The sequence below is a fragment of the Gopherus evgoodei genome, chromosome 10 (genome assembly GCF_007399415.2).
Source record: "Gopherus evgoodei ecotype Sinaloan lineage chromosome 10, rGopEvg1_v1.p, whole genome shotgun sequence".
In the NCBI taxonomy this organism is placed as follows: Eukaryota; Metazoa; Chordata; order Testudines; family Testudinidae; genus Gopherus; species Gopherus evgoodei.
The window spans coordinates 7,900,911-7,922,920 of NC_044331.1; the positions used below are offsets into that span (position 1 = coordinate 7,900,911).

The following is a 22,010-nucleotide window of genomic DNA, read 5'->3' on the forward strand; positions in this document are numbered from 1 at the left end:
CTAGTTTGGGAAACACTGCTCTATTTGAATTAGTCTTCACAGTGACAGTGATTCACTGTTCCCAAACCTAGGTCCCTTATGTATCGGTGTGAGGAAGACTTCAAGAAAAATGATAGAGCTGAAGTGAAATGTGCTATCACACCTATCACTTTTCCTCCTCTTCAGCGTGGCAGTTAGAGCATCTCGATGTCAAGCTTTAGAAGGCTTCTTTTCCAGTGGTCAGGTTTTGCCCCCTCACCATATCTCTTGGGCAACTTTGCTGGCATTTGCAGATGGCTAGTGGAGCTGCTGTGAGGTTAGGCTGCAAATGGTCTGCTTGTCCTACTGCGTTTTGGATATTGTGTTTGGATTTTCTCCTCTCTCTGATTTTCATCTTGATTTCAAGGGACTGATGAATCTTTATTCAGTTACAAATAAAATTCTCGCCATCTTTTCCAGGAGATATGAACATGGGTTGACATTTTCAAAGCCACCAAAGGAGTTTAGAGAGACAGCTCCCAGCTGTGTGTATGGGGCTGGCTGAACGACAAGAATTCTAGGTCGTGAAACATTTCAAGGCAGCAGGAATTTGTTTGGATTCCACATTGATATGAAACTGAGACCTTTTGAAATTGTTCATGGAAGAAAGAGTCCACCCACCCACCCAAGAACAGCCAATAGCCCAGAGCAGAGCAAGAACTTGAACCTGGGTCATTCATATCCCATCATGGGGCTCCGGGCTGTTCTGCTGTCTCCTTCTTTCTCTGTCCAGAAATTTCATCCTGGACCCGAGAAGCCATCCTAACAAAGGTTTCATTAAAACTCATGTTTCTGCAAACATTTTCCATTTCAACAAATCAGTGTTTTCCCAACCAAAAACACTTCATCTAAAAATGTCCAGCTCTAATTGTGTGTCTGAATCCCTAGTTGGCTTTGAAAATCTTGTCCTGGGGCTTCTAAAGTTCCCAAGGGTGCCCATCCTTTACTTAAGTTTACTGTAAAGCCTGACGATCTCCTGTACAGTCACCCATATCACACTGCTCACTGAGCAGTAGGCTCGCACGAGCGATTTCTCTGCCTTAGAAATTGTCTCGTTTACTTTTTAGCAAATGCCTTCAGCCTTTTTTCTTTGAGAAGCAGTTAGCTTGTCCCTGATCGAAAGCTGGCGCATTGTGTCATTTTGGGGCCTGGTGTAACTATTGCTAGATAAAAGTACATGAACTAACGTCAGAGACATTCCTATTGCATTCTCAGATGGGGCTTTTTGGTGAGTATTCAGGAAAGAGGCTAATGAATGTCTTCCAGGCATCAGAATGAATTAACTGTAATTATAAGGGGGGGGAGGGTGGAGAGTTTTTAACAGAGAAATGTTATGACTGAAATAATTTTAAAGGCATGTTCTCTCCAGCAGATGTGGGACTCTACGAGTGTGACTTTGTGAGTGCTACTACTTCTAGAGAGAGGGACGCTGGGGAAATGTTTAGATTCACTCTGGACCAGGCTGCTTTCTGAATCCTGCTCGTGCAGCGGAACGCTCAGAGCACTGCAAATGACGTATCATTTCAATTCCTTTCCATCAAATCACCAACACACAGAGAGAAAAGTGAAAGGGGGAAAGGTTTCCAAAATAGTGTAAGAACTTCATGCAGCGGAGCTCATTAGGGTGCCCACACTGGCATTGGTTTCAGCTATTCAAGACGTTACAAGCCTTTCAGTTCTCGGCAGCCTCTAACAAAGGCCTTTGATTGCAATCCTGGCACTTTCATAAAACCCATTCAGCCCTAATGTCTAATGTTTTTGTGCTTTTAGGCGTTCGTATGTTAGATGGAGATGTAACAGATGTTGTTGAAGCAAAGTCGCTTGGCATCAGACCCGATTACATTGACATTTACAGCGCAAGCTGGGGGCCAGATGATGATGGGAAGACAGTTGATGGACCCGGTGAATTGGCCAAACAGGCTTTTGAGTATGGCATTAAAAAGGTGTGGATAATCGAGTGCACTGGCGACACTGTATTTTTCTCCCTTTTGCTCCATATGAAGTTTAAATTTGTGTGTGTGTGTGTGTGTGTGTGTGTGTGTGTGTGTGTGTGTGTGTGTGTGTGTTGGGGCTGAGATTAGTGTGAGCTGGGTGTAGAAGGTTAAACAAAGGAAAGAAAGTTAAGGTCGAGAGAATCATCTTGAGAGAGTGATTACCCTGTCCATGCCTTGCCTATACCACATCTGACACTGCGGCTACAGTAGGGAGAGCTGCACTGGGGGTGACTCATGACCAATTTTTCATAGTGTCGACAAAGCTCAGGTGACTTCAGAACACTTTCTCAGCATCTGGTATCCCTAGAAATGGCTCGGTGACAAATAAATAGAAGTGATTCTAACCCCGCTCACCAAAGCAACGCACAGAAAGCTCTTTGGGAGGCTTTATAAAATCTATTCAGCACAGACATTCTAGGCACATGTCTGGCATTAAAAATAAAATAAAAGGCTTCCTCTAGAGCACTGATCAACACCAACCTAAACTAGCACTTCCCCATGTCAGGGAAATCCCTGAGAGAACAGATGGATCCAGAGCTCATAGCAGACTCGGGTCTAATTTGAAATCCTGGACTGGAAGCTACGTTGGGTTAATAAATCAAGAGTATTTGAAGGGAGCTCATTTTTTATTATTAATCAGATTTATTCTCCCAGGCACTGGGGGCTGCAGGGAGAGGGATTTTTCTTTTTGTTATAGTGCTGAGGAGAGTCCGCTGCCCCCCCCCTTCGCTTCCCCCCTCAATTTGCATCCCACTCTGGCATTATAGCTGACAACCAGCCCTGCTAGATTGGAACAGGGAGAACTCCTTGTTTCCCAGCCTGCTCGTGCTGCTTGCCTGGTGCTCAGTATGGCTGCTGGGGTGTGAGAGGTGCACACTTTGCTTCCTGTCTCCCTCCCCTCTGCCTTGGCAGTGTCAGAGCGGCACTGGGCTTTGGACTTGAAGGTTTGCTCCAGGGCTCCGAATTATGTGCACCAGTGAAGCAGAAGGGGAAGTTAGTGTCTAACCCCACCTAGTAATCAGCACATACCCTGAAGCATGAGGATTGCTCATCTCTGCAATACTTTCCAGGCTAGTGTAATTGCACACCCTGTTCATGTGACGATCTCATTCTTATTTTAGTCTCACCAAGCTCCTAATATCCTGTCTCAGTAAGTGTGATAGGTTATTTCCACGTTGCATAAAGTATTTCCCTTTATCTGTCTTAAATTTGTTCCCATTTAATTTCAGTGAGTGACCTCTGGCATTCATGTTATGAGAGAGAGTAAATAGGAGCTTCCAGTTGTCCATCTCTGCCTCCATTCTCCTAACACCCCCAAATACTCCCTCCCCAAACACCAATCACTTTCTTGACCCTTTTCTAGAATGTTCTGCTGCATCTCCCTGGAGCTGACGTGGCCCAAAGTCAATTCACTATTTAAGTCAGCTCAAAAGGTTGGTTTATACAGTGTCAGGGGTTGACTTGGAGATGTTTAAATCCCCTCCAAACAAGAGCTGGTAGAACCTGGGTGCTGGCTGGGTCTTGCCCACATGCTCAGGGTTTTACTGATGGCCATATTTGGGGTCGGGAAGGAATTTTCCTCCAGGGTAGATTGGCAGCGGCCTTAGAGGTTTTTCGCCTTCCTCTGCAGCATGGGGCATGGGTCACTTGCTGGAGGATTCTCTGCAGCTTGAGGTCTTCAAACCACAATTTGAGGACTTCAATAACTCAGACATAGGTTAGGGGTTTGTTACAGGAGTGGGTGGGTGAGTTTCTGTGGCCTGCGTTCTGCAGGAGGTATGACTAGATGATCATAATGGTCCCTTCTGACCTTTAAGTCTTAGTCTAAAAGTCAGTATGTGGAAATGGGGCTACTCCACTGACCCGACATGTGAATGCAGTGAAATACAAACCATGGAACATCTTTTGATCTGCTGGCTCCTAGAGAAACCATGCACCATGGAAGATAGTGTCAGGGCTACAGACCAGGCCATATCATGTGCCCAACACTGGAAAAAATGATGATTGTGGTGGAAAGATATGAGAAGTAGAAGAAAGCAATGTCATTCTGTTTCCTTATTCTCTCTCCCATTGCTGATACAGCCTGACGTCTGAGAGCTTTTTCAACAGCTGCTCTGCACTGAGTGGCCTTCTTGATTTGAGCTGGCCACAGGGATGGTTTTTCTTTTCTGAGACGTTACCACTGATAAGGACCCATTAATATGTAGCAGAAGTTTGAAGGAGTGATGGGTCCTGGCCTTTGGTTTGCGTGCAGGCATCTCCCTAGACTTTGGAAATGTTAAGAACATTATGATTTATCGTGTAGGAGTACAAACCCAAAGGCAGACCCAGATCCTGCTCTGAGGAGTTTATAATCAGGTGTGGTCATGCACAATGTCCAAGAGTGAGGAATAAGAGAATGAGAGCAGAGTTGCAGGCAGAGCCTTCAAAGGAGAAGTTTGCAGATTACTTTGATAGATTAACCCCCATCTTCTGGGTGGGTGCTGTATGAAAAACCAGCTTCTTTCATGCAGAGTTTCTCGAGGAGGCACTATTGCAGTATTTTTGATGACAGCCAACTACACAGGACAAAAGACCTTTCTTGGTACCCTTCAGAAATCTACCCTTCTTCACCCACCCCGTGGTAGGTGAAAATGATTCTGTATCCAAGGCTTGTGCAGTTTCTGGTACTGTCCACTGAAGGGGTGGGAAGTGGCAGGGATGTTTTGGATGGGACTAATCATACTTGTCACAGCTTTCTTGAAATACTGAAGCCAGCGATTTGGTCCCTTCAGCGTGTATGGAGGAAAAGAGGCTCCCTGGGGAATCTTAAATTGCAATTGTCTAAGCCCAGTCTTGAGAAATCTCCTTGGACTCTGAGGACAAGCCAGGCCTCTTTCTCAGGCCTTACTTTGGCATGTTTGCCTCATTTTTCTTTTAGAAATTTAAACCTTTTGGGGGAGTGAAATTTGGGGAATGTCCTGTTTTTGGCATAAACCCTCACTAAGGGGTTATCATGATAAAGTAGTTTAGCCAGCTAGCCAATTCAGCACCTCTGTGAGGGACTAGACATTGCTGTAGTGAAACAGACGGCCAGCATCTCCTCGTGCACGTTTGGCATCACAGTGTTTATTTTATCCTTTGTAACAATGCACCCAGCGTGACCTTTAGCCCAAGAAATACGCATTGCAAAACCTAAATTGAAACACCACTGAACTGAAGCAATGTTAACTCAGGAGAACTCCCCTTAACCAGAGCTGAGCTCTCCTGTTGACAGCCGTTAAGCCCATTAAAATGGAGCCCGGCAAAGCTGAAGGACCAAAGTTCTGTCTTCAAATAACCTTTTGAGGCTATATGTATCAGAGACTGACAGGAAAGGAAGCTGCACCTTCCAGTGTAGAGAATCGGTCAGTGAGTTGGGACAGTTGTGTTGCTGAATCACTCTGTGATCCAGAGCAAATTTTGTTATTGCTCTGTGCCTTGGCTTCCCATCTGTACAATCAGGATAACGGCTCCCTAGCTTTGTAAATCTCATTGCAATTTTGGGGTGAAAGTGATGCATAATTGCAAAGTATCGTTACTAAAACAAGGACTTTTGCAGAATGGGCCCCAGCCAATGTTAATTTCCTGTTTGGGGCAGTTAGTCTGCAGAGGGCTTAATTGAAGTGTATGTGAAATCTTTCAGTGTAAATACACCTCTACCTCGATATAGCGCTGTCCTTGGGAGCCAAAAAATCTTACTGCGTTATAGGTGAAACCACGTTATATCAAACTTGCTTTGATCCACCAGAGCGTGCAGCCCCGCCTCCCCTCCCCGGAGCGCTGCTTTACCGCGTTATATCTGAATTCGTGTTATGTCGGGTTGTGTTATATTGAGGTAGAGGTGTACGTAGAATCAGGGAAACAGGCTGTCCCTTAGACTCTTTTTTCCCATATGGAAGATGTGTGATAGAGCAGGCTTCCACAGCTGATTGGGATTCCTGCAGCTCCCCCACACACATGCGTGCTGCCAATGGTCAGGAAATGTTTTCATCAAGCATTTTCCAAATAACAGATCTTGCTGCATTTAATTACATCAGAAGCCTTCAGCTTCCTGGAGTAGACACAATTAGACCCTAACAGAAGTTTCTGGTCCAAATTTGAGACACGTTACCCCTTTCTGCAGAGGCCCCCCTGGAGAGCGGGGAGATCTGAGATCCACCTCTGAGTTCCCTGCAGATTGTCCCTTCAGGGGGATGGGAACAAATTGAGGCGGGAAATAACAGGGAGGGGAATTACTGCAGTGCGGGGTGGCTGCTTCCTCGCTAACTCAAGTCTGGATGCCTTTCTAAAGGAGATGCTGTAGCTCAACCAGAAGTTATGGCCTTGTTGCAGAAATCGCTAGGTGGGATTCTCTGGCCTGTCATTCAGAGGGTCAGGCTAGATGACTGCAATGGTCTTAAAATCTAGGAATCAATGACTTGGGGGGAGAGGCAGGGGGCAATGGGGTACCCCAAACCTGTAGATCTGGTGTATTCATGAAGGCACCCAGCAAACCTGCTCTGTTGGTTCCTTTGCTTTCCCAGGCATCACCGTTCCTGCAAAAACTGTGCTGCCATTGACCCTATTGCTGTCTGAACTTCCTCCTGAATTTCTATTAGGAGGTCCAGTGAGTGCACAGGGGCAGGGGACAAAGTCTGGGAGCATGGCCAATCTCATGGCCCCTACCCTCAAAGCTGCAGGTTGGCCAGCAGGAGAAAGAGGTTTCCCAGGGGGCAGTACTACCTGTCCCTCTCTTGCTTCTAGCTGAGCAGGATGAAAACTCTCCTGAGACCCCCTGGGGACAATTCAGGCTGTTATCATGTATTCACAACCAATTCCAAGATCCACAAAGAACCTGAGAGCAGGAAACATTTTTTCCCTACATGCAGGAACTCTAATGGCCAAGCCTATCTTTTTAAATTACTGAAGAAAACCCTTAATTTGCTGGCTAGCTGTAACCTTTAGCCCAAGCATGCTGCTGCAGCTGAGTTATAAATCTTTAGAATTGAATTTTAATAGAAATATTAATACAGCCATTATCTCTTAGTGATGGGCCTGTGCCAGCGTAATTCAGCTGCTTGTTGCCACACCTTATTAATTTCTGAGCTAATGGGAAAATATTTATCCTGCACCCTAATTGGTCTCTTTAAAACGGGAAGGCTGGCGTGCTGGTGTCAAAAACACATCAAGTCATGAGGCCAGGAAGAATCCAGCACAACCTACCTCAAACTGATAATCTACTGAGGGCTTGTCTACATGGTGCATTAGTCCACACCGGAGAGATGTAAATTCTAGTCTGCATTAGCCTGTCATGCACTAATGGCCTGTGTGGGCCCTGCTAGCACACACTTAAAGTTCCCTAGTGCACGTTAATGCAGGCCCGTCTTGGCCAAAACCCACTGAAGTCAATGGAAAGACTTTCATTGATTTCAGTGGGGTTTGGATCCAATTCTTATTGCACTATGAAACCCATGCAAGAGTTGCCAGCATGCTGTTTGTTTAGCAGTGGTTTCATACGGAGATTGGGAGTGTTTTAAGCCTGCTTGCAGAAGTCTTGGCAGTTAGGTGTTTCAGAGCTAATGGGAGGAGCATTTCTTGGCTTCCAATTCAGTAGGGTTACAGGCTTAGGCTTTATCTCAATAATGGCTAGAAAAGACAGCAGGAATTGTCGTTCTGTTATCTCCTCTCTCTCCTCTCAGTTAATGCTAGGGAGAAGAGGGGAGTCTTCCATTATTCCTCAGGCAGAAGGAAAATTAATTGTATGTCTGTTGCTGACTTAATATAACCATTGGGCTTTAAGGGCTATCTTATGCCCTGTGCAGCCCAGTTAGTCATTATTGCATGGGGTTTAAGTCAGGACAGAATTTGGTCCTATGTACAGAAGACTAAGGATCTGACTGTACCATCTCTTCTCAGCATATTCTGATGTGCAGTGTGAAACAGATGTGAGGCATAGAACTCTGCAAATAATGAATTCTTTTGGTTTGCTGGTAATTCTGAAAAATTGGGGGGAAATTATTTTGGGTTGTACCCAAATTGAAATATTTTTCGAATTGAAAACTTAAAAATAAAAATTGGTGTCTGTCAAAATGCATTTTTTTTTCCATTTGAGGGATTTTTCTGTGTGTTTTTAAAATGTTTTAAAATAAATTTGGAGGAAGTTTCTAAGTAGAAAAGCAATTACGAATAAAAAAAATTGAAATGTTTCATTTAAAAATGTGGAAACGTTTTTGACTTGCTTTGATTTTTTTATTTTTTAAAGCATAAACAATTTGGCGAAACCAACACAAATTCACAAAATGCTGACTGCATTTTTCATCCATAAAGTTTCACGCAGCTGTAGTTAGGAGGCCCATGCTTTGAAAATCATGATTAACACTTGAACTTATGCCGTTCTAGCTCTGACATTGTAATTCACAAAGGACTCGAGGAAAAATGTCAATTCCTGACATCCTTAGCAACTACAAAATCAGTGATAAATCTCACTCTGTGTACCTTTCACAATTGGTGACTGATTTCTAGATCATCTGAACAGTGCTTAAGAAAATCTTAGACTATACCCTTAGATGTCCAGCTTTTTTCTGTTTGTAAGTTGATGGATCTTAACTTTTAATAGACAATCCGCTCATTTTGCCTTTTTGCTAAAGCCAGCTTTAGAGTGTCAGGTTACAAAATGTTGCACTGCCAAACATACAAAGCACATCTATTTCTTCATGGAAGTCCTGCCAGGGCCTGTGGACGTGGAGCCAGCACCTTTGAACATTCTGCCAAAAACCTGAATTAGGAGGTCAAGTTTTAATAGATCCAGAAAACCCTAGAGACACTTTAAATCTGTGCTAGAAAGTGGCCCGTTGAGGTACCAGTAGTGGTTAACAAAAGGTTCAATACACTTCATATCTAGGTAGAATTATCTGTTGTAGAGAATAGCAGAACAATTTGGCTATCAAGCTGTATTTTTTCCCTGCTGACCTCCAGACAACTCTGTTAATCTTTCCTATGGAAGTAACTCCTTTTGTGGCTGTGAGGCAGGCAAGATAATGAAAACCTAACCACAGCAGGAAAGCACCCAATTTACCCTTTGTAGCCAGAGGCAGGGTCAACAAAGAGATTATCAGTCCAGCAGTAGACTAAGACAGGTAATAAACCATCCCTCTGCCTTGAAGTCTCAGAACAAAATACACCCTTGGAGCTGATTCTGCTAGAGAAAGCCTGCTGTCTTGTGATGGGGAGGGAGAATCAGAACAGGATTTCTCTGCAATATGTAGGCAGAGACCTGCCTGGGTTCATTCCAAAATATCTCCCTGACATATGCCAACTCTCTTCACTGATAAGGGGAGAGCCCAAGACAGTTGGGTACCATCCCCATGACTGTTCCTCCAGCCCTTTCATTACTGTTTTGGGATTGACCATCAAGCTAAGTGGGCTTAATACTGTCTCCCCTAATCGTTTAAGTTGTGGAAAGTGGGTAGAGAAGCAAAGTATCCATTTCAGAAGAAGGCACAGCTTATTTTTAAAGGTACCAAAGTCTATGTCAATCAACCAACATTATGGATTTCCAATAGTAGTGTTAGGAACGGCTCTAGCTTTCCTGCCCAGGTCCATAGCTTCACTGACATTCTCTTTATCCTCCAGCAGAGAGCCTTTAACTATTGATGGGGCACTACTGAAAGGCTGCCCTGCCCTGCAGGTATTGCCAAAAATACACATGGATCATTCATTAGCATGACCTACCTGACATCCCTAAAAGGACAAGTCAAGGGCTTGCATACCTCAGCATAGTGTCCCCGCAAAGCCTCCCCACTGATGGAGGTGGTAACATGAGAGACATCCAGATCTGCTAACATTTAACACAATTCCCACCCGACGTCAATGTTTGAGCTGGGATGTGCTCAGCAATGGTGCTGAACCGGCTCTGTCACGGTTGTTTTGCACCTCACACTTTCTCTGATCCTTGGAAATTGTTCTTCTGATGGGCAGGGGTAGCAGTGGGGGGAAATTGTTGCTTTTTAGTGTCAAAACACAGCTCGCTCTCTCTCTCTTTCACTAGCCTAATGCCATTGACGTCATCCCTCATTAGCACGGGGGCAAATGAGAGCCGACTGTGATCTAAATATGGCATTACTGTCTAAACATGACCTAAAGAAAGCTTAGACAAAGATCCTCCCGATCACATCACCCCTCTTCTTAAGAAAGAGCCTAGTGGATATTCACCATTGGCTGAGGAAGAAGTCCCCTCCTATTAGAGTTTTGAGTGGTCTGATGGAGCCCTCGCTGCTGAATTTCTTTCTCTCCTCTCATCACAATATCCTTTGGCTCAGGAGAGGCCTTGGTCTCAGTGAGCCCGTATCTCTTTGGGGACTCCAATCCCATTTTCTCACCCAGCAGAATTAAAATCTGGACGGAATTCAGACTCTTCGGCTCTGCACCTGCAGCAGCAAAGCGAGCTAACTGCGACTGCTTTGCTCAGTGTAGGCTGTAAGCTAAAGTTAAAGGAAAGGTGGCTCTATTAGCCTGCAAGATACACTTCAGGCACCTTTCCTCCCTTTCAGTTTTTTCCACCAGACGTAGAAGGGAATGGAGCCACCCGGATTCTTCACGAGTTCTCCTTTTGGTTCATCCTGCAGACCACTGGAGTTGCATGTGTACCATACAGGGGAGTCACAGCAGTTCTTTGCTCTGCTCTGATGTGCGAAGGAAATAGCTGCAGCTGGCCTACAGCTTTCAGCCCCATTGCTGGAGATGCCAGTAGCCCGAAAGCACTGCTGTGGCGGGCGTCTGCCTGGACCTCATTTTTCAGCCTGGCTGAGGGAGGAGATCCTCAGAACGCCAATACGTTTGCTCTTTGATCATTTTGCAGAAGTCCATAAAGCGCCTTCATCCAAGGTGTTTCTGCTTTGCCACCCGTTTGGATAGTTATTGCCTTTAAGAATGCTGGTCACTTTAAAAACAGTGTGTGTAAATATTCACTGAGTACAGTAGGGTTTTTTTTAAAACAGTTCATTTTTTAAAGGATTGTTAGACCATGGGGGGAGCGGGAGGGGCAGGGATCCAGGATGGTTGTGGGTTCAGCCCAAACCCAGACTGTTTGAGGTTTATTCTTGGGGATGGTGTGTTTCCTTATAGATGTTTTTGTTTGAATGTTTAGGGTCGTAAGGGTTTGGGCTCCATTTTTGTCTGGGCCTCAGGAAATGGTGGCAGAGAAGGCGATCACTGCTCTTGTGATGGCTACACCAACAGCATCTACACCATCTCCATCAGCAGCAGCACGGACAGTGGGCTCAAGCCATGGTATCTAGAGGAATGCGCGTCTACTCTCGCCACGACCTACAGCAGCGGGGCATTTTACGAGCAAAAAATTGTAAGTTGTATACCCCGCTCCAAGATGGTTAATGGAATTCTACCTACCTGCCATTTCCCCTGTTGTTTAGATTGACTAAATTGCGGAAGGGGAAAAATTATTGTTAAGTTATTCACACTTCTCCTCTTAAAAACTACTGGGCACTGTTATGTGGTGCTGTTGCTGTGTTTCACCCCAGAGGTGACTGCATTTCAGTGGTGGATGAAATGATTCTAGTTTTCAAAGCACTGTGGGATCCTGCGAGATGAAAGTTGTTCTGTTCAAGTAAGTACTGTAGAAGTCCTTATTTCAGTAGACTTTCTCTTTAGAATTTACATTCAGTTTTGGTTTAGATTTTTTTTTTATATTTTGTACCTGATCCTGCGGACTTTCAGGCCTATACTTATCTCTGGAGTCAGTGGGGCTTCTTGTGCACTTAAAGTTGAGCTTGTGCATATTTGCAGGGTCAGGACCTTACTTTCGTAATTGTAGGGCCAGATTCTGCTCTCATTTTCTCTGGATTTACACCAGTGAACTCCACTGATGTCAATAGAACACCACTAAGGTAAGTCTGATGTGCAAAGAGAATCGGGACCCTATTTTTTTTTTTAATTTAAGTGAAAAGCAATAAAATGTGCCAAGCTTCCAAAAGTATAGGCATATGCAGCTAGTGTCCTTTACTGCCCTCTGAAATGAAAGCTTAGGGTTCTTCTAGTTAAAGATCTGAGTTCCTATACTTTTAGCCTGAAATGGGTATTAGAGAGGAAACACAGTTAGACTACTTGCCTAGGACTTCGGAGAATTGTGTTCTAGTGCCTACTCTGCAATATATGGCTAGGCAAGTTACTTAGGCCAGGTCTTCACTACTCGGATTAGCGGTAGTGATCGATCTACCAGGGATTGATCTAGTGTAGATGCGATAAATCAATCCCCGATTGCTCTGCCATTGACTCTGGAACTCCACCACTGCCGAGATGAGGAAGTGGAGTAGATGGGGGAGCGGCGGTAGTCGACCCTGCGCCATGAGGACGCGAGGTAAGTCGATCTAAGATACATTGACTTCAGCTACTCTATTCTTGTAGCTGAAGTTGTGTATCTTACATCGATCCGCCCCACTAGTGTAGACCAGGCCTTAGTCTCTCTGGGCCCCGCTTCCCTATCTGTAAAGAGGGAGTAATAGCACTGCCCTACGTCAAAGGGGCGTTGTGAGGATAAATACATTAAAGACTGTGAGGTGCTCAGGTACTACAGGAATAAGGGGCAGATATGTATCACAACAGAGTCCTAGAAGTTTAAAGAAATGCATATGCTCACGTTTGTCAGTGGGCATAAACACTTAAGACCTGTTTTATTTCCTCCCTCCCTCCTCCTCCTCTTCCTCTCCCCCCCCCGGAACTTCCTTACCTCACAGGAAAAATTTGGATAGAATTCCTTCCCCTTAGCTACTATGTGTAATTATAATACAAGGAAAGGGGGTGTGCTATTATGTCTGGGCTCCATTAGCAGGCATTTAATGCTGACTTAAAACAAAAAGTGTTTGAGTCTGGAGTGAAGGGAAGATCATTTTCAGTCTTAAAAGTGATTTTTAAAGCCTTGCTAAAGTATGTGCTGTAAACACTGTGAAATTAAAATGGCCGTGCTATTTTAACAGAAAGCCCTCTATTATTTTGATAGAAGTGAAAGGCCTAGTTTTGTAGTCGCAAATCCACATCTCTTGATTTGCATTATTTTCTGCTAGGAAATTGGTCTGTATAAATTATGCGTGAACTTATTGTGATATAAGCAGAATTTGTACTGTGCACTTTGCAGAACCAACAGGAAAAGTCAGGCAGAAGGGTTCAGTAGCACAGCTTTGGCATCCACCTTTACTTGTTTATACAGGTGATCATTTAATATATTTGTTCCTCTTCTGTTAGACCATGCTCTGCTAGGACATGCTTTTGAGTTCTCGAATTGTGTACTTTGAGAAGCAGGATAGGAACACTGGCATATTAACATGTAATTCAAAAGAGCAGCTGGCTGAACCGGTGCATGTTGGAACATGATTTGCAATGTAGTGTACAAGCCTTGTGTTCAGTGACGTTGCTTAGGCTCTGCAAGTATTGACTTGTATTTTTTCTTGCTTAGTCACACTAATGTGTGAAAAAGGGCTCTTAGCTCTGATGAATACTTTTGGCAACAGTCCCTTTGAATAAAAACCTATCAGGTCCTTCTTCCTGTTCAATTTCTTCCCTTGACAAGAACACAATAAAGAATGTTTCCTTAGAGAAATAGTGGGAAACCATCACTGAGTTTCAAGGAACCATTCTGTGAACAGCTTGGATATTGTTTCACAGCCTTTCAAGTTTCCCCATCAAAAAAAATATGTAGTCTCTTAATAGCAAGGTACTGGGCTATATTACTTTCTGTGCATAACCCAAAACTCAGGCAATTCCAATACTACCCGTCATCACCTCTTACCACTAGAGCTAGTCTGGAATCGTCATTCAAAATGATTTTTTGATGAACATTGCAGTTTCTGCAAAATAAAAATTTTCTGTGGGAAAAATTTCCATGTGGTCCAATTTTTTTGGTTTTTCCATTAGGAAGACCAAAACAAAATATTTGTTGAACAGTTTCACATTACGCTGCATAGCCTTATCGAGCTGGGTTGCATTATGGGTGTTGTAGTTTGGGTGCCTGACGCTTCCATTCTCTCCTATGGGCCAGACTCCCAGACTGGATTACATCTCCCATGCAATGCAGTCTCCCTTCTGATTGAGCTGCCTGGTGCATCATGGGTGTAGTCTGACCGGGAGCCCAAAGGAGAAAAAGGCATCATGTCCCTGAACTAAAACTACCATGAGGCAATGCAGCACCAAAGGGAGAGGCAGTTTAATGCTGATCTGACTTTAAATGTTTCATTTCAGGTCAGTCCAACAAACTGAAATGAAACTTTTCAATTTGGGAATATTGAAGTGTTTCATTTTGATGGGAAAATGCTAAAATAAAATGTTTTGCAGTTTCTAAATAGAAATTTTTCAGAACTTTTTTATTCCATTAATATTTTCAGTATTTCAAATTTTTCCTCCAGATTTGGAATGAAAACAAATGTAGATGTATCAGGATTTCCAGGTTTTGACCAGCTCTACTCATCACCCTAGCCAAGCTAATGAGCTAGTGAATTGGGCTGAGGATTTGAAGACCACGAGTACAAACTACCCTTAGGTGTTCAGAAGAAGTGGTTCCACTGAAAGGCACGCTAGACACACAATATCAAAAAGGTGTTATACGGAGTTCTAGCCACACCCTCCCCACTAACTTTAATGATACTCATGCAGCAAAAAACCACTGCAACAGTTTGCAAACATGATTACTATAGAGAGCAATCACTTTGGAAATTTGACATACATTTCTTCTGAAGAACAGATTGATATCAAGGTTTTCCACCTTTCTTACTTCTGGTATTTCAGCATGTGTTACAAAGCAGGGAGTTAGATAATGCTGGGCAATGCAGCAAGTTTTACTTTCTACTGCCAAACAGATTGAGACACTGGGATTGCTTTATGAAAAGAGGGATTGTTGGTCAGGACACCATAGGTATTTTTTGCTTTAACTTTCATCTGGGCAGTCACATCATTGATGAAATAGATCCCCAAAATCATGAGATTGACTTTAAAATCATGGGATTTTTAACAGTGTGGGAACAGGTCTTGATGTAACTTCTCATCTGAAGAACAGCCCATCTAACAATGCAGCACTCTCCGAGGGACGTATTAGACTATTAGCTCAAGCCCTGCTGTGGGACTTGAATCTTCTAGCCTAAAAGTAAAGGTGCTGCTGACTGAATGTATGCAAGTATCAGCTTCTCTATGGGCCAGACAGTTCAGACAGTATGTTTGCAAGTGGTGGTGGTGACTCTCAGTATCCTCGTAGCTGGTGATAGCACAGCATGTAGATTTGCCTGCCCTGTAGCTCTGGCCAGCAGACAGTGGGCTATTCTTCCCCTGGGGCCTAGTGATGACTGAAAGGGAAAAGCTTGGGTTCATTATTGCAGTAATGCTGGCGACAATGTCCCTCCGCACGACATGCCACCAGGCAGCGTGGATACTCATTTTCCATAGGCAGCTTTCTCCAAATTCACAGTCCTTGACAAAACAGTTTCGCCCCAGCCCCAAATTACATTGTCATTGTTCTGCAAGGTAGCTAAAGTAAAACTTAAGCTGGGAATGTCTAAAACTCATTTGTTTATCATATGCCCATTTTTGCTGTACCAGGTGTCTGGGGCCCTGTGCACATCTTAAATGCTCTGTGCATATTGATATCATTGGGACTTGTGCACATGCTTAAAGTCTAAGTGCTGTCCCGAATTGGGGCACTTTCCTGAAGTGGGGCCTTCATTTTGTCAGATTTTCCAGTTAGCATTTTTCATGCTTTCTCTCATCCTCCCTCACTCTCCCAGGAGACGCTCCCTGTGTGCAGCCCTAGACAAATCTCACGGTGTGCCTTCAAACCCTCCTTTGTCGTGATGCCTACAAAAAACTAGGCAGTTAGTGTGCTGTGGCTGCTGCTTATTATACTGTTCGTTATCACCTCATTGTTCGAATCATAAGACTGGAAGGAACCTCCAGAGGTCACCTAGACCTGGTCTACACTGAGTGGGGAGGTCAATGTAAGATACACAACTTGGGCTACGGGAATAGCGTAGTTGAAGTTGACACATCTTATTTCGACTTACCTCCCATCCTCACGGCGCAGGATTGACAGCCATGGCTCCCCCATCAACTCCGCTACTGCCGCTCGCCCTGGTGGAGATCTGGAGTTGACGGAAGCGCGTTTGGGGATCGATATATCGTGTCTAGATGAGACACGATAGATTGATCCCCGATAGATCGATCGCTACCCTCCGATCCGGCGGGTAGTCTGGACGTACCCCTAGTCCAGTCCCCTGCACTCATGGCAGGACTAAGTCAGTTAGCTCGTGCTTCCACCTCTTGTCTCTTAACTTCTTAGATTATTAGCTCTTCAGGGCAGTAACCATCTTTTTATTATGCTTGTACAGCACCGTGCACAACAGGGACCCGATCCCTGATTATTGCGCCTTACAGTGGATCCTGTTCCCACCAAACATGTACTTTCTCTCTGGGGCTCATCAAGATCGTGACTTTTAAGGCAGTGTCTGTTCAGATGCATCTTAAACAAACTCTGATCCTTAAGCTCTAATTGGTGCATGCAGCTTTCTGTCTCTGACAGGGATCTTGGACTGTTTTGTGTTCGTACCATATAGAAATCGGCTCATAGCACCATAATTAGCTGCAATAATTTTGTCATTAGGTTACCACAGATTTAAGACACGGTTGCACAGAAGGCCATACTGGAACCTCCGTGTCTGCACCCATCGTCACAGGCATCATCGCTTTGGCTTTAGAAGCAAAGTAAGTTAACTCCTGCCTTCCTTGTTGGCCACTTTCTGTATTGAATGTTTATGTAACCAGAGCCAGAGAAGAGATGAGAGAGGCTTTTTACTAGAGCTGACTGGAATGGGAAAATGATTTAATGCTAAATGGCAAAATTGTTTCCATTTTGCTAGGTTTTATGTGGGTCCATTTTGTATTTAATATTTTTAAACAACATTTTTACTGAACTAGTTCTTAGCACATTTCTTTTACCGAACCCCTGGCTTTCTGTAAGACAACACAGTTTTCAGTGAACTAAAATTTTTGATAACTATCTCAAAAATGGTTTCCGTAAAAATTGAGGTTAAAAATGTTGCAGAGAGTTTCATGTGAAATGGAACATTTCTGTAATGTTGTCAGTTTTTCGCAAAACATTTCATTTGTGGGAGGGAGAGGGGAAGGTAACTTTTTTCAACCAACAAAAAAAAAGTCTTTTAGCGCAAAACATTTTGACTGACTCTACGTTTTTACAGGTTTCAGAGGGGTAGCTGTGTTAGACTGTATCAGCAAAAACAATGAGGAGTCTTTGTGGCATCTTAGAGACTAACAAATTTATTTGGGCATAAGCTTTCGTGGGTTAGAAACCACTTCATCGGATGCATGGAGTGGAAAATACAGTAGCAGGTATATATACTTGGGAGTTGCCTTACCAAGTGGGGGGTCAGTGCTAACGAGACAATTCAATTAAAGTGGAAGTGGGCTATTCTCAACAGTAGAATACCAAGGGAGGAAAAATCACTTTTGAGAAATCTACATTTTTAAAAAGCTATAGTTGGAAAACTGAAATCTCTCCCCAAACTCAGCCCCTCCTTTCCATTTAAATCTCTTTCGCTCTCCTCCCCACCCCCTCTTGCTCTGTACAGATAAACTTCATGATATAAGCTGAAGATCATAAAACCTAGATTGTAGCAGACCAGAGAGGGGGACCCCCTCATTGAGTGTGCCCTGCCACTAACCTTCCTTTTTCGAGCAGGGGGCTGTTGAATCCAACAGTTTCTACTGTATCACGTGAGCAGACAGGAGGGTCTGTGAAATAGCCAGGACCCCGACAGTGAAGGGTGGGTAGATCCAAATAAAGACCTTAAAGTTCAGCAGTATCCAGTGCAGATCAGAGTAATGTGCTCCCAGGGGGAGGTACCATCTAGCAACTGGGATAGCCTCGTTCTGCACTAGCTACACTTTCAGGATGGATGTGAGGCGCATTCCTTGGAAAGTGGCATTTCATTCCTCATGCAGCCGCTACCTACAGAGGCATTGCCAGACCAGTTCTCAGAGTCTGTGCAGTTAAAGGGCCCTGCTCCCATTGATGCCTGGGGCAAAGCTCCGACTGAATTCAGTGGTTCGGGATCATGCCCAAACAGAATACACTCGAAACTTAGCGTAACACCGACAGACCCCGGTCATCGGGATCAAACCTGGGACCTTTGTGCATGAGCCAAAAGCCACATGGCTGTTAGCTAAGGCTGTTGTAGACTCATTAATCCCTGAGTGGTCTCAGTGCCACTAGATGGGCCAGAGCGCCACACTCAGGAGGTGTGTGGGTTACACCAGCATTTTAAAAGGTGTCACTATCCCTCTAAATGCAGCTTTGGCATCTATACATGTCTCAGGTGATTGTTTTGTCTTTCCTATAACAAGCGTTTTTGATGTGTTTGGTACAACTGACTATTTTTAGGGAAAAAACAACAACCCAGGCTGCTGGCATCCATGCTGTGATTCCAGCTCCCGCAGCCATTAATGTATTGTGGACAGCTGGGAGTCCACAGTCCGAGAGACAAATAATTTCTTATGTTGATGTGATGCAGTTCATTGAAGGCACTAAGAAACACTGGCATAGCTGACAACTCATTCCCCTGTCCCCTCGCTTTACGATATTTTGGCTCCATTTTAAATTGAGGAACCCATGTCAGATGAACCCATTTTAGGAGATGCCATTTTCATTACAAATAAATGAAGAGAGTTCAATGTAATTTTTGAGTGGCTCTGCTGATGAATAAAATGCAGCATTGAGTTCCAGAGGATAGCACGTAAGAGATGCAAGCACTCAGACAGTCCATCATCACAAGAAGAAATAAATTGAATTTCTTTTGTTAAATGCTGTGGATAGAATTGTAAATCAAAGCTCAAGACGTTTAAGTAGCAGCTGAAAGAAAAAAGCTTGAAAAGTGTTCACAAAATACTTCTGAGCAGTGATTCTGATAAAGAGTTAGACACTGAGTGAAATTCACCCCAATTCGCAGGGTCAGCACAATGCCTAAATACTATCTAAGTCTCACTTATGGCCTGCTTTGATTGTTACCCTAAATGAGATGCTTGGTTTATTTCCCACAGGGCGCATTATTTACAGGAATGTAGGGTTTGCCATAGCAACTCAGACTATTGGCCCGTCTGGTCAAGTAAACTGCTTCGAGCAGTGACCAATGCCTGTCATTTTGGAGGAAGATGGGGGAACCACACCCAAAATGTACACTGTTCTGCACTGTGGAATTCCTTCCTGACCTCCATGTGGCAATGTTCTGAAGCATGAGATTGCAATACATTTAGCCTGGAATGAATCACTGCAAATGTTGTTGCCCATCAGATAACCCATTCCATCCAGCTCCAGTATTTAGCTCTGCTTATCCAGATCCCATTGCAGCTTTGCTAGAACTTTGATAAGTTTCAATAACCGTTCCAGTCGGGGAGGGGGGACAAATGTTTCTTTAAATCTCTACACATAATGTTAACATTTAAATAATTGATTTGCACTGTATTTTAATTTAAATTGGAGGAAACCCCTCTTACACCTGTCACTGAATGATGCTATCTTTTCCTTTACCAGGAGAGGTGAGATGTAGCTGCTGCATTCTCCTCTATGCAGCCATGGGTTTGCACTACAGAACAGTCAAATCTGAATGTAGCTGACAATGTTCAGCTGATTGAAAGTTACTACACTGGTACACCAAAGGCTTCCCTGTAATTTTTGTTTCTTTACATCATTATTATTTTAGCCCCTCACTGACCTGGAGAGATGTTCAGCATCTGATTGTTAAAACATCCAGGCCCCTACATCTGAAAGCAAATGACTGGAAAACAAATGGAGCAGGACGCAAAGGTGAGGCAGACAGTGTGTGTGGACTGGATTGAGCATCATTTGCTGGAAATGATGCTCCCGGGGGACTTCTGTCCCACTGCATAAAGCAGAATTTGCACAGATTTAATGTTCTGTGCAGAATTTCCTTTTTCCCCTGCAGAATTGGTGCTGCAGAATTGTTGTCTGCCACTAGTGGCCATTGGATCCAGCAGACCCCAGCTCCCCATCTTGCAAATAAAAGACACGCTGCCTGGGATGGGGGAAGGGGGAGAGAGCTGAAGGGTTCCCAGCAGCTCCAATTCCTGGCACACCCTGAAGAAAGCTGTGAAATCACACAGCTGGGCTTGCGGGAGAGGGGTTGCCGGTGTCTGGGCTCGTGGGTGCCCCATGGCTGGGCTCTGGGGACAGAGGATGTGGCTGTCTGGCCCCGTGGCTGGGCTCTGGGAAGGAGGAGGCCAGGCCCACCCAGAGGATTCCAGGGGCCTGGAGCCATCGGCAGCAGGCGGCTCCGGTGGACCTCCCGCAGGCGTGCCAGTGGAGGGTCCGCTGGTCCCGCGGCTCCGGTGGAGCATCCGCAGGCACGCCTGCGGGAGGTCCACCGGAGCCGCGGAACCAGCAGACCCTCCGCAGCCATGCCTGTGAGACGTCCACCGGAGCCGTGGGACCGGTAAGTGGCAGGGGGCCCCCCGCGCGGCGAAATGTCTAGAGCCGGCCCTGTTCGGCGGCAGGGGACCCTTCCGTTCTGGGACCCACTGCTGAAGTGCCCTGAAGACCCGCGACGGGGGCCCCCTGCCGGCGAATTACCGCTGAAGCAGGACCTGCCGCCGAAGTGCAGCCCGCTCTTCGGCGGTAATTTGGGGGGGGGGCCCCGCCGCGGGTCTTCGGGGCACTTCAGCGGCGGGTCCCTGAACAGAAGGGCCCCCGCCGCCGAATTACCGCCGAAGACCGGGTTGCACTTCGGCGGCAGGTCCCGCTTTGGCGGTAATGCGATGGCGGGGGGTCCTTCCGCCCTGGAGCGGAAGGATTCCCCCGCCAGCGAAGACCGGGAGCGGAAAAAGCTCCGGGGCCCAGCCCCGCAAGAGTTTTTTGGGGCCCCCGAGCGAGTGAAGAACCCTGCTCCAGAGGCCCCCAAAAAACTCTCATGGGGGCCCCTGCGGAGCCCAGGGCCTGGGGCAAATTGCCCCTCTTGCCCCCCACCCAGGTGGCCCTGGAGGAGGCAGAGAAACAGGAACTGAGTTGTCATAGGGGTTTCTTTAACTCGCTACAACTAGGGGAATCTTTTCTTGTTGTCTGTATTGTTACAGACATAGTTGCTGACGTGTATTTTGAAATAAATTACCAAAATAATTGAAACTGGTGTGATTATATAGCATTATTTTGACAAATAACACTTGCAGAATTTTCAAATATTGTGTGCAGAATTTTGAATTTTTTTGGCACAGAATTCCCCTCAGGAGTAAAATGGATATAGAGAAAGCAGTGCAGAAATCGATGTATGGAGAATAAGGTGACTAGCTGTGTCATTTATGTCACCATCAGTGCACTCGTAGTAGAATCCTTTGGGAGAGTCTATAACTTAGTGTTGACACTTTACCCATTGTGGGGCACGGCTTTATCAAATGGAAAATCGGTTTGGGTATGTGTGTGACACACGCTAACAACAGGAACATAGTGACCTCAGAAACACTGTATATATGTATAGTGCACATGGAGAGGAGTTGCAGTTCTCCTCTGCCCTCAAAATATTGGTGTCATTCCAGTTAATGCTGGTGGGAGTCTAAAGCACATGCGGAAAGGATTTGGGGCTGTTTCTAAAATAGACCCGACAACTAATGATGGAAAATAGATTGAGCACACTTGCAGTCCTCTGAGTTTCATTACTCACTCAGGATAATGGCTGTAGCATTCGTAACACCAGCATGGTGTGATTAACTGTAGCCACCTCTAAGAGGGAGGATTAGAGTTGAATCCAATCTACATTCTGTCCAACTTCAGCAACAACTTTTTCTTAAAACTCTGCAGTGTAGGAGGTGAGTGGAGTTGTTATTGAACCTGGCCCAAAGAAATACAGTGGGAAGCCTGCTTATTAACCTCTCAGTAGCACAGCTTGTAGATACGGTACCTATAGCAGGACAGTTCTTTGCGCTGCTAAT

The 22,010-nt window shown here is 44.9% G+C and overlaps 1 protein-coding gene across 11 annotated transcripts in view; it reads left to right on the plus strand.

Annotated features, from left to right (window-relative positions):
* The window catches only part of PCSK6 (proprotein convertase subtilisin/kexin type 6), a 154,321-nt gene that overhangs the window by 97,631 nt on the left and 34,680 nt on the right, over positions 1 to 22,010 (plus strand). For all 11 annotated transcript variants that reach the window (XR_004002337.1, XM_030577701.1, XM_030577707.1 and 8 more), the window contains 4 exons: positions 1,789 to 1,961; positions 11,158 to 11,370; positions 16,663 to 16,763; positions 19,775 to 19,878. Coding sequence is in view for 10 of the 11 variants with exons in the window: in XM_030577701.1 (XP_030433561.1) it covers positions 1,789 to 1,961; positions 11,158 to 11,370; positions 16,663 to 16,763; positions 19,775 to 19,878 (591 nt within the window). In the remaining variant the exon portion in view is untranslated. The remainder of the gene's footprint in view (positions 1 to 1,788; positions 1,962 to 11,157; positions 11,371 to 16,662; positions 16,764 to 19,774; positions 19,879 to 22,010) is intronic.